The 19,330-nt window shown below is 42.5% G+C and overlaps 1 protein-coding gene across 2 annotated transcripts in view; it reads right to left on the bottom strand.

Annotated features, from left to right (window-relative positions):
- GRK5 (G protein-coupled receptor kinase 5) overlaps positions 1–19,330 on the bottom strand; it is a 169,744-nt gene that overhangs the window by 67,003 nt on the left and 83,411 nt on the right. The window contains exon 4 of one of the 2 annotated variants that reach the window (XM_055796566.1): positions 16,564–17,124. The exons of the other annotated variant lie outside the window; for it this stretch is intronic. Within the exon in view, the coding sequence (XP_055652541.1) occupies positions 16,564–16,588 (25 nt within the window). The 5' untranslated portion in view covers positions 16,589–17,124. The remainder of the gene's footprint in view (positions 1–16,563; positions 17,125–19,330) is intronic. 2 annotated transcript variants of the gene reach the window in all.

Raw genomic sequence — 19,330 nt, 5'->3', positions numbered from 1 at the left:
CGGTGCAATCCTGTTTAACACCTGCAAAGTCACCCAAAATGGGGGTGAAAAGCTGGGTGGGTCAAAGCCCTAGGAAAGCAGCCACTTCTCACTGACACTAAAGTCTTTATTTAGGAAATATCACTGGCAAATAATGTGAACCAGCAAGTGAATTCTTTCTCTTCCTAACAGAGCAACAATACAGACTGATACAGAAACAGGTATTACATAAAATGCCATCATAAACATTCATAAGATAAATAAAGATAAACAACATTTATTCCAAGTTCTACTGACTCATTTTTCCCTTTACTTCTTAGCTTATGTATTGAAATACTATTTTAAAGAGCACCCAGCACACAGAACATACCAAAATAGTTACACCTGCATACAGATAACACCATCACCATTCAAAGTCTATGGCTAGATTTGTTCTGCTTTCAGATTTGTTTGGTAAGGTTCTGAAAAGATGAAAGCACATGCCTAGAAAAAATAGTCCTATTAATAAAATTTCATACTGATCAAAATATGCCATTGAGGAAGTGAGAAACACAAACCAAGGTAATAAAGAAAGCTGCTGACGATAACATCTCTGACTTTCAAGTAAAAGGGAAAAAAAGTCTACTATTTCAATTAGATAAAAACCCCTCTGTGCCTTGTGAATTTTTTTCATCTTATTTTCCCATATAAATACGTAGCAATTTTTTTTCTGCTTAAAATACCACCTTAGCAATTTTGGAGAGACAGTGGTCTGCAGAGAGACCAGGTCCGCCCTCCTTGCTCACATTTGCAATATACCAGTGGGGTTTGATGGGTTGGTGGTGACCTACAAAACCGGGTGCTGACTGTTGGCTGCAAACCAGTCTTTTCTGATACTGTTTGATCCAGTACAAACTGCAGGTGTCTAAGTGAGACTGCTATGGGAAGTTGTACTTCTGTTTCTGGGCAGAAGCCCTTGTTCTGTAGGGCTGCTAATCCAGCACCTGTCATCAGCTGGTGAGGCTCCCTCCTGTAGATGTCTGGGGCAGGATGAGGCCAGTTTAAATCTCACTTTTCAAGTCTACAAAAGGCATGAACACCATTTTGGCTTTTTTTACTGGTGTGGCCAGTGATTGCACTTATGTACCATCCATTAAGTAGCATTTTATTTTCCAGCATACTAGATCCCAAGGGAAGATTATTTCAAAGAAATGCATGGAACATTACCAAGAAGACATGCACCATGCTACTGCATGGGAAAATTTGGACTTGGCCTCTGGAACCCTGCTCTCCTTGGCATTAAATCAGCCTGGATTAAAACTGAGTAAGATCCAAATGCAATGTAATTCTGCTGCCTAAAAAACCCGCACAAATAAGCCCAAAACCAAACAACAAAAAAAGCCAATCCAACCCCCCCACCTTCCTTAACACCTGGAAACCCCAAAGTGGATGTAGGGAGAACTTTTGTTTTTTTCCTGCTCATGCTCAATGACCCAAGACGAGAACTCATCTTCCCAAATTATTTGTAAGGTGAATCAAAATCTTTCAAACAGCTGTTGTTCCAGGTCTGTTATTTGTTTGCTGTTCTCTTCCTCTAGCCTGCTTTAACCCAGAACAGCAAAAAGCCCACCGAGTACATGGAAGAAAGCATTCAAATACAAGGATGCCCTCAGGCCTGATGCTCACGCAGGATGATAGGGAGCAGTCAGAAGGGGCTAGCGGTCAGTTCATAAGGTTTGGCATGTTGGCATGCCAAAAGTAAAACTCTGTATTTCCAAGGGGCTGAGGCCTGTCAGAATGATTCCCACCAGCCCTGGGATGGATGGAAACTTCAGCTAGAGTTGTCCCAAAATCGCACGCCTCCCTCCTCATTCAAACTCAGGGAAGATGCTGCTAAAAAGAGATCCTAACCATCCCAGCCCAAACCTAAAACCACTTCTGGTTTTTTGCCCATCTCTGCTTTCTACATGTAAGCTCTCTTACAGGGGCACACAATGAAAAGGAGGACAAAAGCAAAAACTAAAAGCATGATTAAAAAAATATGCTGCACGACTGAACTAAACAGACTCACAGCCCATCATACACACTTGTAGTAATTTCCCTCTTTTTGTTAAAAAAAGAAGACCAAAGCCTCTGAAGTTTACAGGACTGTTTTGTGTCTTGGAAAACAAATTGCATCTTTAAACACTGAATAACCCCATTTAGAGCTGTATTAATATAAATACATTTTTTCATTTAAAACCAGTAAGTCTAACACCAGTGCTTATGACTATGTCTTAGAATTTACTGCTGCTCTTCTCCAGCTAAAAGTGGAATTACCACTGTCTATGTATAAACTTAATAAACAGTACATACTAAACTGCCTAGTCTTTGAGGCTGATGGAAGTTGCATCTTATCAAAGGATCCTTTGTGGATGCTTTAAAAGGATTTAAATTGCTTTGATTGCATTATTAACAGTGTCTGTGTTGCTCTTGTATTTCAGAATAATCTGGAAAGCTGGAACATTAGCTCTTGCATTCTACAAAAGATGGTTTTCCATCTCTAATAAATATGTTTCAATAGAAAAAGATAATCCTTGCATTCAAAAGCAAGACCCTGAGATTGGCCATGGTAACGCTTCTGCAGACCCACTTATTACCTTCTGAGTTTTTGATGGCCTTTAGTACTAGAGATGTCACGGCCAGGCAGAACTGCACAAACATTGCGAGGAACTCATGTATTTGCAGTGAAAAACATAACAGGTTTCTTTGAGAAATGGAAATTATGGGCCCATTTCTGATGCAGAAACATGGGTGTTGCTGCTTACAAACTGTAGAACTTGGTCAAGTACATGTGCAGTAAGGTAGCGAGGGATCTCCTTTTCACGGCGACTACTGAGGAATGCTGAAGGAATGGGAAGAAGCATCAGAAGGGAAGTTTCTCATCCTTATTGCTGTTTTTTCTGTGGTTTGGGGATTGTTTGGTTTGATTGCCTGTTGTTTTCTGGGGTTTGTTTTAAGATAAAAACCTGTTGTTGAGATGCTGAGGACACTCCGTTTCCCCTGTCCTCAGCAGTGCATTTAAAAAGTGAGGCAAGCCAGATGGTTAGAGAATACAAGGCAGGAGTAAAAATGCCTCGTTTCAGTTCATTCAAAAATTCCCAGGAACTGTGGCAGTCAGTCACATTATAAAAGCCTAACACAAGCATCTAGGCTCCTGCTGGAATTCAGTTACCAGTACAACCAGTACTCTGCGTCCTGCAGACCTCAGCGGCACACTGTATTTATAAAATGGGGCTAACAGCACTGCCCTACCCTAAAGCAGCGTGGCCAGAATAAGGGTATTAAAGTGTGTGAGCCCAGAGTGCTACTGGATAGCCCTGTGGCTCCTTGCTATTTACTTGCAATGCAAACTCCCGGAGCGGAAATGTAGTCCAAGAGAGCACAGCAGAGTCTTTTTATACATTAACCGCTATACTGCTCCATAACTTCACCTGGCACTTCACAGAGATTAAAAATGACGACGTAGCCCCTGTCTTGGAGAGTATTTATCTTGGCAGGGCCAGAGCTGCGCAGGTGCAGGACAGAAACCCTGAAGCCAAGGGCTGTGATGACGTTCTCTTGCTGGTGGCAAAAGCACACTCCCTCTAACAATAAATATTTCATCGGGGGGGGTTTATTTTTATTTTTCATAGAATATGGAAATTGTTACAACTTATGACAGGATAATGGCTTGATAGATTCCTTATTTCAAACAGCAGCTCGTCCTGGTCTGCAGTTAAAAGCAACACTTTTGTGCTGTAGAAAGCTCTAGACCTTACATATGAAGCCCCAGGGAAGAACACATTTTTTGGCCTTGGTTGATTTTTTCCCCGTGAATGTAGGATTTTCTACAAAAAACTTGGAGACCCTCATCTGTGCTGTTACAGCGAGCATTGCTTTGGCACCGGCCATCCAAGTTTAATTAATTAAAAATACAAATGCAATCAAGCTTACTTGAGCCAATAGAATTATCCAAGCTGATTTTAAGTCCTGCCAACTTAATCTTCTCTGCTTGTCAGCTGTCTTTTTTAAAACAAACAAAATTTAATCTCCTGATCACCGAACATCGCATGTAATTATTCAGATGCAGACATTGTTTGCTTTGTATAGCTTTCCTTATTTCCACTCTTTTCATGGTATTAGGCTACAAGGATAAACTCCACACATCACAGCAGCATTACGCCGAAGATGGAAACAGTCCAAACCTTAGAGTTGGACCAATACGGAAAAAATGTTTGGAGAATTTTCTAACAAATTCACAGTTAAATACACTTTGGTGATATATATGGATCTTCTCATTTGTTTTCTGAAAGCAGCGGTATTGAAGCTTTGCTCATGGAATTTTATTTGAAAGTCAAATCCCACAAACCGTTGCATAAATATGTTTGCACGAGTACTTGAACCAGAATGCGTATGTGGCTTTGTTGATTTTGGACAAAGATTTTGGCAGGAGGGATAAGACCCACCCACCCTTTTTGTAGCAGCAGCAGGAGGATCAAACAAGATCCTGTGAGCTCAATGTAGCTACCACACAGAAAAACATGAGTGGGGTCCAGAGCCTGGGGAGGGACCCTCAGCTGTCTCAGGGGAGACATTTGGTCGCCCAGCCTTGTGCCAGGAGCACAGTCAAACAGCGAAGAGCAAATGCTCTGTCCTAAGACTAGGCTGTTCACCAGCGGAAGACAAATTCTCATCCTAACAAAATCTGAGTTACTCTGCTGAGTTATTCCAGCCCTCCTCCAACACTTCTGGTACCTTCTAGAAGTTGCTCATTCAGGCAACTCCATCCTTTCCACCATGGGTCACTGCCCAAGCCCCGAATTCAAAAGCAGACTGCAGATACTGCAGGGTCAAAGAGTACGTTTAGCTTGAGAAGATGGAGCTTGCCATTAATGTTTGAGCCTCTTTAAATCACAGAAGCAAAAATATATATTGTTGTGTGAAGTACAGGGTGCAGGGGAGGATGACAAATACTTGTTACAAATACGAAGGCAATCTTTAAGCCTGCTGAAATGGATGGAAAGATTCCCATCAATCCCAGTGGGTCTTTGATCAAGCCCACTTTTCCCACCTCTGTCAAGCACAATTCACATGAATAAAACACTCAGTCTGTCTCTCAGCTGCACCGTCAACATCAGCATGGCAGTGGAAATGCATGCACCACGATTAAATGTCATGAAATTGGGATCGTGCACGTGCAACGGGGACACTTTTACATCTCTTTTTTAACTGAAATTATCAGGTATCATTTTCTTAAACACATCCCTTCTTTTGCATTTGGCTACCAGTTAGAATAACAGTGCATAGAAAGGGAACAAAAAGGCAAAAAGAGCAGGGAGACAGATGGACGGACAGGTATGTTATACTTCTGGTTAAAAAATTCAAAGGACTAGCGGTAAGCTGGCTATCATTCCCATAAACTACACTTGAAAAGCCCGTTCCCCTGGATCAATGCCTTTGATGAGGGTTCCTAAGAACAGTGTTTGATCTGTTGCCTTCATGGCTGGTCACAAAGCTGTTCAGGGCATGGTGGACTTCCAAACTACTTCACATTAATCACAGAAGATGCACCATCACCAAAATTTCCAAGCTCTTGAATGCGGTGCTTGTTCTGCAGCCTCAGGGGAAGGGCTGCCCACCCCATAATCGTGACCACCACCCCAACTAGAAAAGGAGTTGGTCTTTATCTTCTTAAATGACTTTCAACAATGTCTCTGTGGCAAGGCCAGAGGAATGGAAAAAAATCCCTCAAAGAAATATGAAAGCTCACCTCAGAAGCGCCCTGGGAAATTTGGGGAACAAACACTTGATTGTTCTCATTTTGTTCTGCTTTGGATTGGGATGACAGAACTGGATGATATGTCTTCAAAGAAGGTAGCCACTGAGATTTTTTTTATTTGGGACTTTTATGTCCAGTCTTCAAGATTTTAAGTGAAACACCAAACTGATTTTCTGTCTAGTGCTGTTATTTAGACTCCTGCCTGGAGATATTCTGAGTAATACGTGCTGAAAGAAAATTTCAGTAAAAGTTGTAATTTGAATGTTTAAGGTTATGAAATCTACAGAACTGTTGCTGTTGTACATAGCACAAAATAAACATCTCGATTCCAGGAAACTAAAGGAGACATCTTGTGAATCACTTTCTTAAGACGAAAAGGCTTCTGCAAAACTACTCTTTGACTTCTAAACTAGCCTGAGTAGAAACTGAAGCAGCCGTCACGATGACTTTTACCAGGTCAATAAAATGGCAGAATGCATACAGCCACCAGCACGGTCACTCCATGAATGCGTATTTAAGCAGCATACGTTGCTGACAGGCACATAATAAAACTATTCACGGGGATTACTAACTCTGCATGCCATCCAATAGTCACTGCAAGTTCTAAACATCTCAGACATTCCATTAGTGATTCTTTTAACAAAATACTAGTTGCTATTAGTTGTTACTTCATTGCTAAATTCATTTTTCCTTGCCATTTTGCTCCTGATGTTTGCAAACCCCAAACTTCAAGTACCACAAAACTCCACAACCTGACACTTGCAAATTATTTTTCTAAGTGTTTGTAAATCCCAACCTTTAAAATAATTTCAAAATAAACTCAATCATCAACTTAAATAATAAGAGACAATAATACGCTGGAAAGAAATAACTGACCCTCAGTAATTTTAAAGGGTATCACTGACCTTCGACAACACCACTAAATTACCACTTAACTGGATCATTTGCCTAAGTACAAGTGGTCTACTTGCAACTGTATTATTATTTTGAGTCTAAGCCAAGACTTTGGCTTGGTTTGTATTCACAGGTTGATATGACTGCCTGCTGAGTGACAGCCCCCTCTGAGTAGGCACGAAGGAGCTGAGCTGCTGAGTAAAATGGATATGAATAGTGGAAAAGAGATTTTAAAGTCATTTAGAAACCCCAAATACGCTAAAAGGAACTTGTGCAAGAGGGGGATTGCCAACGGAAAGTATTTTTTTTTCCTTCCTGACAGAAGTCTGTAGTACTAAGGTCTTCTTTGTACCAAATTATTAAGATGGATGCAGAGACTGTGGCAGCTGGTGTCCAGATACAAGAATCATAACCAGTTTTACTCAGGTCTATTAAAAAAAAAAAAAGCAATTGTAGGGAGAATTTCCTCTTCATTCTTATGAAAATTGGGTTGTCATAGGGAAACTGAGAACTTTTGTAATCTGTTCATTCTAATATTTTTATTTTTTCAGTTTATCTTGTTTCATTTTTTCTGTCATTTCTTGGTTTAGTTTCACACTGTAATATGAATAATGACTTGACCTTATAAAGTGCTGTTTCCCCGTAATACTTTGTTCCCTAAATTTCAACATACAACTGCAAATGTTCAGCAGCACAAAATAATGGTGTTCAGATTTGCAAAACCAAGAAGCCCAGACTATCACCCCCAAAGCTACTGAAAGAATTTCAGCAGACAGAAGACAAAATTAAACAGAACTTCAGCTAGGGTTCCCTACCTCATAGTTACTGCTATGGTATTTAGATGCTGAAAACAAATGTAGACATTTTATTTCTCACTTGAAAGGTGATACTGCAACAAGCCTTTGCACTACATGTCCAATCTGAAGAACTACATTCATAACTGAGCTCCTCATGCATGTCCAAAGTGCTGTCCAGCACTCCTCCAGCCAAGTTCTGACCCACTCAGACATTGCTTCACTGAAAGATAGCAACAGGAGGTCTGCACACACTGCTTGATAAAATAAGGGTATTAAAAAACCCACTTTATTAATCTCTGGTTATCTCATAACCTCCTATACCAGACCAACACATGGCAAGGAATAGCACTGGTGAGGTAAAAGCAGCATCACAACTAGATGTCATTAGTCCTTTGAGAACCCTGTTCCCAAGTTATTCTGGTCAAGAATGTATGGGGGGGGGGGGAGGGGGGGGGGGACCAGGGCAGAAATAAGAACGGGCATATTTCCACCTGTGGGAACTCTGCAACAGCTCATGCTGCCTTTTATCAGTTGGGTGACATTACCTTCCCTCTGTGTGAAGCATCAGCTCTATGTCCATAAATGTGAAGTGATGCTTAGAGACAAAGTGCTCTGAGGACCCTTTTCCTGGGGAAAAGGATCACTTATGGGACTGCCACTTAGATTCTGGTTGCCCTCCTAATTCAACCACCAAAAAGAGCAGTGTCTTGTGCTTGTACCTTCATACTGACCTCCAGAATGGAGAGGGTGGATGCTGTATGTGGCTTTTTGGTGCTCAGATGTTTAGAGCAAGCTGTCACTTCAGCAGCAATATGCTGGGGCCCATCCGCACAGCTAGAGTGTTCCTATTGCTTCATTAGTGACTGCAATGTTGCTGGGAGGAGTTCACAAAATATGGAAGTCAAGACTGCCATAGAGATACGTAGATTCTCCCATGAGAGTAAGATATGGGAACTGAATACAGTGAGCTAGGCTGGAGGAGAACTATTAGCTAAAGATTAACCACCTGCGTTCCCAGGACTGATGTGCACTGTTCTCCGGTGAGCCCAGGAATTGCACAGAAGACAGGGATTCCCTCTTTAGCAGACACATAAAATGTACTTCTACGAAAGGAAAAGGGAAAAAAGGGATGGAAAAGAAGAGCCACATTGCTGATCTGAAAGGAAAGGATGTTTGCAACGACATTGAAACATTAGAGATGTTGTTTGAGTGCAGTTCATCCTTGCAAAAATATTATCTTCATCGTGATGCCAAACTTGGTGAAAGTATGGGCTACTTGCCATAGAAGTGCTGGGTATTTAGGCTAGACCTGTCATGCGGCTTATTTACTCTCTGCGCCCAACATTTCAGACACACTCAAGTGTAGTGTTCAAGTCTTGGCAAGAACTTCTCATTCATGCATTTTCTCCTGGTCCCCTTTGAGGAGTCTTCCTCCTCCGACATTGCAGCGGTTGAAATTTCATTGCTTGCTAAGAAAACCAACACTGATTAATTTCATCCTACTTGCATGGAAGAGGTAAAGTATGCAGGTCTCTAGCCAGGGACAAGGAAATTCCTGCTGCTTACACCACCTTGAATAAGCAGCCCATGGTTGAGGCCATTGGACTTCAACAGTCTTCATTCCACCCGCAGGAAAGCAGCAATTACCCGCAGCAGCATGGGAAGCAAACAGGAAGCAACGCATGACTTTTGATTAGAATTTTTTTTTTTTTATAAGACATAATACTTCACAAGGAAGAATTCAGCTGTAGCGTTACATTGACCCACCCAAAATTAATGAAGGAACGTGACTGAGGTTGCAAAGTTAAGCCTCAAAACCTAGGGTAAACTTAAAGTACAGTTGCCCCTGTAGTCTGAATGCCATTCCTCACTGTGCGGGTGTTCTAGTACAGTCTTTAATTACATCACTGCAAACTGTTTTTCCCACAGGACCTTCGCCTCATTCAACGCACAGAACAGACAGTGCTTACTTAATGAGCAGCTATTCAGTATTTAGTTTTCTCCTCCGGTTCAATGTGTGGCCTTAGACTTTATTCACTGCACACCAGTCAGACCTGCTCTGAAGACAGAGTGATTAATTTCCCTGTGGACCTTTCTGTGGCATTCTCCACTGTAGTCTTTGAATACTTCACATGTATTCACAGATCTATTTTCACATCACCTCTGGGAGACAGAGAGTCCAGTTTTACCGATGGGGAACTTAAACGTATGAAGATTAAGGTAAAAAGTATCCACTGATTGGTGCAACTTGATTTTCTGTGTATTTAACTTTAGATGCTATTCTCTCTGTTCAAAGCCAACCTGCCATTTGCTTCGGTTGCAGGTGTTAGTACTGAGACCCAAAAATCTCAAGGCAGCTACTCAGAAAAAGAAAAATGTACAATTAGAGGCCAACTGTGAAAAACTCATTTGAAGTGACTTGCCTGTCATCACATAAGACCTATCCCTGTCCAGTTCCCCAGTGGGCTATTCAGTTACTTTGGCCATGAGACCATTTCCTTTGATGCTGCAAATCCCTATTTAAATTTATCACACACCTTTCACCTCATGAAATGAGTCAGTCATTCTACCCTCCTTTATTAGACAACCCAGTTTCATCCCCAGACTAACTTAATCTTTTGAACTGACTGCACTAGGGCTCCTGGGGAAGAAAATTGAGCATGTGATATATACAGAGATATGAATTTAAGCTGCATAGGCAGCCTTAATTCAAAACCCATTTTAGGTGCTCATAATTTTAACACATTTTTGCATGTTTAATTTCCTAAGCTTTTAAAGAACTGGAAAACTGGAGGGAAAAAAATTTGCTGTGGACCCACAGAGAAGCCCTCGCTCATTAGGAAGAGCTCACACAAAAGGCTGGGAACTTTTGACTTGGCAACTTGAAGAATGTCCTTTTGTTAAAGCTTTTCCTGAGCTCGCTCTTAAGTTTTCTTTGAAACAGAAACTCCACCATGTTGACACTCATACTGATACCCATACCAGCAGAGCTGAAACAGGGATGTCACTGTATCCACTCGTGCTGCTGGGAGCTGGGAGAGGAGCTGTAATCTGTGTTAGCTGATCATCCTCAGTTCTAGGGTCTCTCTGGACTGCGATTCCCCATTTTTTTCCTTTCACTTTCCCTCCCTAATTTCTTGCCATCTTTCCAGCAGCACTGTCTCTCCATTCCAGTTCCCCTAAGATGAGCAAGTTTCCTCCACTTCTACATTCAGTCTCAACCATTCTAGGTAACACGGCCCAAATCCCCCACCCATCTGATCCCAGGACCTGTCCTACACCAGCAAGACAATATGCAGCAGTACACACAGGATTTGAATTTACTGCATACCAGCCCTTCTGCAACAGCTCTCCAGGTGGACAACCTTTGGGAGACATCTGCTAAGGCTTTGCATCTCAGCCTGAAGCTGCTAGTTTCTTTCACTGGAGGGAAAAGCATTCCAAGATCCTCAGGATGGGATCCTTCCCTGAAATGCACCCGAGGTGGCCTCTCCTTGATTAAGAGGATGTACAGGTTGATGAGTTGCAGCAAAATACAGTTGAACTTTGTGAACTCCCTCAGCAATACACAATGTAACCAACCTCACCCCAAAGTGGAATAAACAATCTCCCAACTTAGCCTGAATATTTAAAGGAATTAACTATAGCAGTGTTAATTCACCCGTGCTCATTCCCTCAGTGGACCACTGTTGCTGCTTTGTGCTTCTTATCCATCCTGTCTCCCACTTTCAGCCTGTTTCTTATAATAATAATAAAAAAAAAATCCCATACCTTACCCCCAACTCACCACTACCCCTCCTCAAAAAAAAGAAAAAGAGAAAAGAAAAAGAAGAAAAAATACAGCACAGAAAACATCCAGCATTGAAAATGTCAGTCTACATAACTCTGGCAAAATCTTAATCTTGTGATGTGCAGTATTAGGCAACCTTGATAATGAACGGTACTACCCAGCCCACTAGTTAACAGCAACACTTACTCAGAAGGTTTGGCATTGGGAGGAGCATCTTTATTACGTATTATGTGTTACAGGGCCAGTTCTGTCCTGCCTGCTGATGTTTTAGGACCTTGACCTGTGAGTAGTCTCACTGAATTCAGAAGGCTTGACTGGAAAATTCAAATAGGATGCTATCTTTGAAGGTTATACGGGAATCAAAACACAAGCAGTTTCTTTTCCAGAGATTTTTCCTCAGCCTGAATAGATAAACATAAACTAGCAGACTATGAGGAAAAAGAAGAGATACTGTGCGAGATTCATGCAATGATGTGTAATAATTAAACACCTCTATCTGCTTATCAGAGATTCATATTACCTTGAATTTCATTTAGTTCTTACATTATGCATATTCCACACATGAGCGCTCTCTTCTCTCAATATTTCTGGCACAAATATGAGCCTCTTTGGTAAGGACTCATAAGGTTATGAATGTCTGGACAGCCTGAGTAATGAAAGGCCATTTGGGGCCGAACCATTGACCACAGCTTTCACTTGCCAAGAAGGATAAAACACAAAATGTAAATTAGGTACTAATAGCCCATTTTCCTTCTAAATCCTTGGTACAGATACGCAGCATGAAGTACAGATTACCCTTTGAGAGAGATTGTGGAATAATCTGCAGTTAAAAATATTGTATGGGACCCTGTGTTGTGGCCTCAGAAGAGACTGAATTGTAAGTTGTTACTGCTGCCCTTGAACCCACTTCAGTCAATGGAAAGTTTCATTGGCACCTGGATTTGTTGCTTTGGGTAGCTGCCTAGCTACCAGCAAAACCCAGCACATAATACTGTCATCAGGGAAAAAGGAATGTGGAGTCCAGCAAGCAAGACATGCATGGAAAAGTACATTTCTCCCAGCATGTTTTGCAATCGCCATGCTATTCCCTCCCCATCTTCCTTTCCACTGATCTCATCTGTGGGGATGAAGTCAAGAAGAAAACGTAGGAAGTAGCCTTTGCAGGGCAAAATCACTTTACTGCCTGTTGCATGACCAACATCAGCCTTAACGCAGCTCTGACCCTCCTAGCGGGGCCATCTTCTCATTAAAAACCAGCCGTTCAGCTCTGACGTTTATCAGTCGGGGATCCGCAGGGTGGCTGGTGCCTTTGGCTCACACAACCCGCGTGCTATTCACGCCACGGTGCTGCATTCCGCTAGCAACAGCGTGCGCTAGATCGCTGAGACGCGGAGTTACATGCTATGCAAGCCGCAACATAGTACTTCTGTTGTGCTCTTTTCAGAACAGGGGTAAGGAGATGAGTTCCCCCCTTAGAAACTGTTGTTCTTGCTCTGTCCCTGCCAGTCAGCTATGAGGAGATGATGGCCTTTCCTTTTTCTCAGCTGGGCCCAGGACTATCTAAAAATATAACCCGTGGAGCTAGCTTCTTGAATGAATAGTGTTCCAGGTAAAAATAAACCTGAAATATAAAGTGGCCTTAATGAGATAGATCCATTACTGCTTCTCTACCCCATGGCACAAACATCTCTCGTGTGAAACCTGGGATCCTGCGATCTTTCAGCAGGTCAGCGTGCCCAGCTTAGCTGATTCAAGCCACTGTTCTACAGCTCAGCAATTTCTACCATTCTTCATACTTAGAAAATAAGACAATTCAATTGTTAGTTTTAAAAATTAAATGAATACGGTTTTGGCCTGCAAAGAGGAAAAAGTGTTAGTAAAGCAGGCTCTGTGGAAGAAGAACTCTGTCATTCACCAAGGTATGGTTTGGGTTATCTATCAGCCTTAAGCGGGAGACTCCAGTGGGAATACTCAAGCACTCCTACATACCATTTTGATATTGGAAGTGGTGTGGGCAGTGGGTACAGCATACTGGGTACCCCCCACCCAGCCTCTTTACAAGGGGAAATCAGTGGCTACTTCACTGATACGAGACTTAAAGAGAAGACAGGAGCAGATCTCTGCTCCATCCTTGCAGAATTGCCCTGCTGGAATAGAGATCCACCTGACAAATCTCTCAGAGGAGCAAAGCAGGGATAGTGAAGTTCTGCCTCCTCATTCACTCTTCCTGATATTAATTTCTAACATTATTACTAATAAAGATTATTTTACTGTGCTAATGCCTGATTGTGGTACAGAACCAAGATCATATGGAGGGGAACATGGTCTTAGGCAATGAATAAACATAGAAAAACAAGGCAGTCCTGCCCCAGCAAGTGGAAAGGTTTAGAGAATACGAGTAAATATTCATTGCCTTTGGATGCCTGTCAGAGACACCTTCCAAGCCTTCTCAGGTTCAACCACTACTACCAATGCAGCAAAAGAGAATCATGATTTATTCGTATAAAGGAGGAGACTCCCTAAAAACACACTTTCTGGCAAAACAGAAACAGACTAAACAAGCCTCTTGAAGAAGCATGTATTTGAGAAACTACCCTTATTTAAAAGATCTGGTTTTTATCCTTCACCCATTATGTGGACCTGTGGTACAGCAGTGTCCTGGAGATACATCATGTGATAATTCAGGGACACTAACGCTGTAGCAAAATCAACGATATTGCAAGAATAAGCAAATAAACCTTGAGATTACAAGGAAAAAAACAAAAAAAAATCCACAAGGTCTGGTCTGGTGCATGCTATCATAATTAACGTGAATCATGACTTCATGGTCCTCAGAGCAGCTGATGTGCCTCCCCATAAACCAAGTCTTAGGAGCATTATTCATTACTAGCAAAGGACAAGCACCACAGTTTGCTCTCAGGTCATGATCCAACAGTGGCATTTAAGCGAGCAGAACATAAATACCCAGGCCGGAATTTGGCCAGGACACTACGTTTAACATCCTACTCAAGAAACGCCACATAGGCTGCAATGTCCATGCAGAACAGACACAAGCTTAATTAAAAGGTCTCATCTCATAGACCTCCACACAACAAGCTCCATGGACAAGAATTTACAGTCCTGGGCAAAACCGTGTTGAACTGACCCTGGCTGCAACTGCCAAATGTGGTATAGCACTCAGAGAGCATTTGTTATGGATGAAAGCAAGTGTATTTTTGCCTTGGAGGGTCCCAGATATGTCCCATAGGAAAAAAAAAAAAAAAAGTCTGCAAAAGGCCTCTCTTGCTCCCTGTTCTGTTGGCCAGCTTCCCCTGTGTGTACGGTACCATCGTGCTCTCAAATGAACTCACTCATAATATGATGACAGCCTCCCCATTTTTTGGATGCCAGACTTTAAATGAAAGGAAGTTAGGGTGTGTGGAAGATTGTCACCTTATCCTCTGCCAAAGACCAGCAGAATTTTCTTTCTCTCTTTTTTTTTTTTTTTCAGGGAACAGCAAAACCACTTTTTGAATCACATAGTCAACATGGTGAGTACAGATGACTTGCCTTATTTTCCCCAGAATCAATCTGCACTGTTCATTGAAAACAGCTTGTGCAAATACAGGCAGCAAGTCAGAAAAGATATGACAGAAGGAAGACATAAAATTTCTAGCACAATTAAGAAAACTGGTTCTGGTTGCTCTCAATCAGTCAAGACTGATTAGGTCAGTAAGGGCGGCAAGACATGGCTCTAGTATGGAATAATATGCTTGTGTCTCTCACAAATGATATTTTCACTGAACAGACCCAAGACAACATTCACCTTGCCTTAGGTGCCTGTGTTGACAGTCTGGTTTCATCCATTCTGTCACCTGGTCCTTTCGCACAGCCTCACTGAAGGTATTGTAATACTCACATTCCTCTATTCAGACAAACCCCAGTATTTAACACTGTAAGATACTCCAGGAATTCCTACAAAGACCATTGATTTCCTTGGGAACTGTGATACTGTGGAGTTTTCCAGATCAGAAAATTAATTTAAATGGTTTGCTTCTCTTTTTTTCTTTTTTATCTTCCCTCCACAATTCAGCATTCTTGTGTGGCATTTTAATTTGTGATCTTTCTCAGTTTCTTATCAGATTTTCCTCCATTCTTCACTCCCGCCTTCACATGATTTTCTGATCAAATAACTGAGATCACCTGAAACAGATCATGGTTTTCAGCCTGTACTCAGAGGGGCTCAAAGACTGAAAAGCTCAGTAAGCAAGGCTAGAACCTTGCTTACTAAGCTTTAAATTTCCCATGTAGGTATCCACATTTCAGTTGGAATGAAGCCTTCAAATATCCTTTCTCGAAAATGAGCAGGGGCATAAGTTTCACTTGCTGCAAATTAGAGACCAGAAGGTCCAAGATCTACTTTGTAAGCATCCTATTTAAGCAGAATAGGTCAACACCATGAAATGACAGTGCATGAGTACTTTGAGACAGCAAATGCCTACTATGCTACCCCAGCTGCAACAGGCAACAGCATGAAACACCATGGCACATTCACCTTCGGTTTGGGTGAAGCCTTTCAGAAACATCAGCTGCTCCTGCTACTTGTTAATGAGCCTGTGCTGCCACTCTTTCCAGGCTGCTCCCACACACACTGCATTAAACCACCTGCAATTACACCTGTAATTCACAGACTGCTTGGGAAGGCCCTGGACAAACAGCATCAAGAGATCAGAAGAGCTTCCACTAGTACAAAACCAGGGAGCCTGTTGTGGTGCTGGTTTTGTTCTTCATTTGGTTTTGCCTTATGATTATGTGTTTTCATGGCGGCACTCATGTTTTACCACTCACCTCAGGCTCGCGCTGCCTGAGAGATTGGGTTTTGTACACACTTTTCATTGCCTTGAATTACAGCATGATCTTTTACCATGACCATAGCTCTGTTGTTCTCAGGCTCTTTAACCCTGATCTGGTTGATTCTAGGCCTGAATATGACCCAGAAGCCAGATCCCTTGTGTTGACTGATAACCTCCTCTGGGCCACAGAAGTTCCTTCAGACAGGTCAGCTATTATTTATTACAGCACACAGCCTTCCCCTTCTTCAGCTGCAGAAGCTGCAGAGCAATGCCAAGCACCAATCCTCTGACCCCAGGGACTTCCACGGGAGTTCCATGTCATTCCTAGCTCTATGTCACGCTCAGAGCTTTGATGGGAGAGAAGGTTCACCACATCTGGACAGGGCTGGCTATGCTCTAGGGCCAATCCAATATGAATCAAGGACATGACTGGAGCTTATAATCCTGAGATGAGAAATAAAACTGTGTCCCGGTGTCAGACTTTGTGCTTACCTAAACATACTGAGAAAGCCAGCATTTATGAGAGGCCAAACTGAAGGGGCAGTTTTGTCACTCGGGTTCAGGGCTGGGTTGGATTTGCCAAGTGGTTTTCTCCTTCTGACTGATGAGAAAAATGTGGGCTTGACATTTGAATATGGACCTCTCTCCAGTGATTCATGCCTCTGCCGGCTTCCCACATGCTGTCTCCCTTTCAAATGAAAGAGAGCAGCATGATGCTTTTCAATGGATTTTCCTTCCCGGGTGCTCTGTCTGCACAGGGTCCCCGTGACCGTCATTTGCTAGCAGTTGAGTTCCAGCTTGAGTGGAAAACCCCGAACCATAACAACCCAAATACCAGACAGCTGCTGTCTCCGTGCCCCAGGCCATGTCACTTGCAATCACTTGAAGAGCTTGGTATCAGCTCAGCGGTGTGGGCTGGAGAGCAGCCTGAGCTGCAAACACTCCTGGTGGAAGGGTTGTCTCCTCTGGAATGCGCTTCCCCACTTCAGCTCTAACATCCTGGATTTCGTGACCTCCAGGTCATCCTGTAGGGTCCATCTGCTTTCCCAGGCTCTGAAGGGGGAGGAGAAATTTGGGAAATTATAAGGCTACTATAGGAAACGCTTAGTCGTAGCACGGCAGGAAGAGGTTGTGCCTTGAGATGTTGACTCAGTGGGCAGAAATTGCACCGATACTGAATAAATCTGTCCAGAAAGCAGAATGTGGAACTGGTACTGAGCTGAAGAAATGAACACTTATTGACTTGGTGGGACAGCAGATAGAGGATTTTTATAACCTGATAAGTAAAATTCCTCTGATTATGGCTTTCAAGTCTATAAATAAAAAAAGAGAACTAGCAGTAAACATAGATCTTAACAGTTGTAAAAGGCAGGGGACAGGGGGAGGGAGAAAAAATTCCATTAAGAGATTGTTCCAAGAGCCCACTTAAAATTTTTAGCGCTGATCCCTTTGCCTTTTAGCTCCTTAAAAGAAATCGCCTCTTACATCATGCCATTCAAAATGAATTATGCTTTCAGTTTTCCTTGTTTCCTGCTATATTCACGTTAAACTATTACCCTATATGCAGGAAAGAACCCGGCAAAAGCAACTCATCTTGCTGTATGCTAGGAATGGTTTTCTTCAGATGGCTTTAATGCTGAAGACAAACGTTAGCAATTTACCCCAAAGCCCAGGAATTTAAACTTTCCCCTGCTTGTGAGCAGCAGCTTCCACAGCCTTCACAGCCGTTCTTCAATTACATTCCTACTGGAAAGTAGGGCTTTAAAACCCCCTCTATAAAGGCTGCTCAGTTTTTCTCCTGAGAGATTTGAAGCCGTGAATACTGTATTAGGGAGCTGCCAAGTTATCTGCAGAGCTCCTCTACCATTTTACCTCTTCCAGAGACGCTTGTTTAATTAACGCATTCCACAAGCTGTAGGACTCCTCACAGCTGAGGATTTCTTCTGCTTCAACACATGACCAAGCTGGAGGATGAGGGCACAAACAGTTCACGTCAAACCTTGCAGCCCCTGACCAGCTTTGCCTTGCCCACAGCCTGCATAGCCTGGAAATGCATCTCAGAGCAATACCTGAAACCAACAAACTGTGCTTTGAAATTGGGAAGGAAGGGGAAGGCAGCTGGAAATGTGCATTATTTAAAATACTGTAGGATGAGAAACAGATGCTGGCACAGCATCTGTGGAGTTGCAAGTTACACAGCTTATGCTGGCAGTTGGCAAGCTAAACTGGTATCAAACCCACAGCTATGCAAAACCCATCACCAGGATTGGCATCAAGGCTGGCAGAGCCAGCCAAGAGCAAGCAGTCATGAGCACTGAAACTCTCTCTCTTGCTGTTGTACCTCCACCCTGGAAAGGACGAGAGCAGACGGAGGGAAATCAGACTGCACCTGTCTGGGAGACAAACACATCTCCCTTTCAAGGGCTATCTGTGCATTAACTGTCACCAAGACTTAAACTCACATAAATGAAGTGGGGAAAAGGGAGGAAGAAAAGCAAAGGGACAGATTTTCTCTCTAATTCAAGTCTTGATGATCCATAGCTCACAGGCAGAGCTTCCAGCTGAACTCCCAGTGTGTTCTCTGCTCCCAGGCAATTGAAGGAAAGGGTTTCTGATCCATCCCTCCCTGATGCATGTTGTCAGTGGGCGAGCTGGCAGCAAAATGAGATTCCCTTCCTTATTGCTGCCTACCAAAAAGGGAAACCCTGGAAAACTAACAGATCTGGGAACTTGTTAGGGAAATACTAGTTTGCTGAGGGGAGGAAAAAACAGATGAGACAGAATTCCACATAATTCTGCCAGTTAAAACATTGTTTTGACTTGTACCGGCAGAAGGAAGCTATCAGCTAATTTACATGAAGGATAAAGGCTTTTTGGGAGACATGATTTGGCATCATCACTCCCCAACAACTAGTAAGACAGAAGGCTAAAATCATTGGGTCTTAGGAAAAAAAACATAATCTCTCCTTGGGGACGGGGAAGGACAACTTTTCAGCTGGTCTTACATGAGAAAAAAGAAAATAAAGGCAATATCCTACCTACGCTATGAGTTACAGTGAGCACTTACGGAGCTCTTAATAGATTCCAAGCAGTCTATAGATGCTTACTAGGAATTGATTGTGGGCGATGGTTACTTTGTGTGTAGTTCAACGGCACTATTGAGAATAAAATCCTATCCCTTTTTTTGAATCAGGATGGCAGGTCTCCATCAGAGCTCCTTTAGGATTTGGAACTGAGGCCAGTGCCAGAAAACTTGCGA

This window comes from Falco peregrinus, chromosome 1 (assembly GCF_023634155.1).
Source record: "Falco peregrinus isolate bFalPer1 chromosome 1, bFalPer1.pri, whole genome shotgun sequence".
NCBI lineage: Eukaryota > Metazoa > Chordata > Aves > Falconiformes > Falconidae > Falco > Falco peregrinus.
Note: the sequence above shows the minus strand (reverse complement) of the source record. Positions and strands in the feature narration are given on the sequence as shown.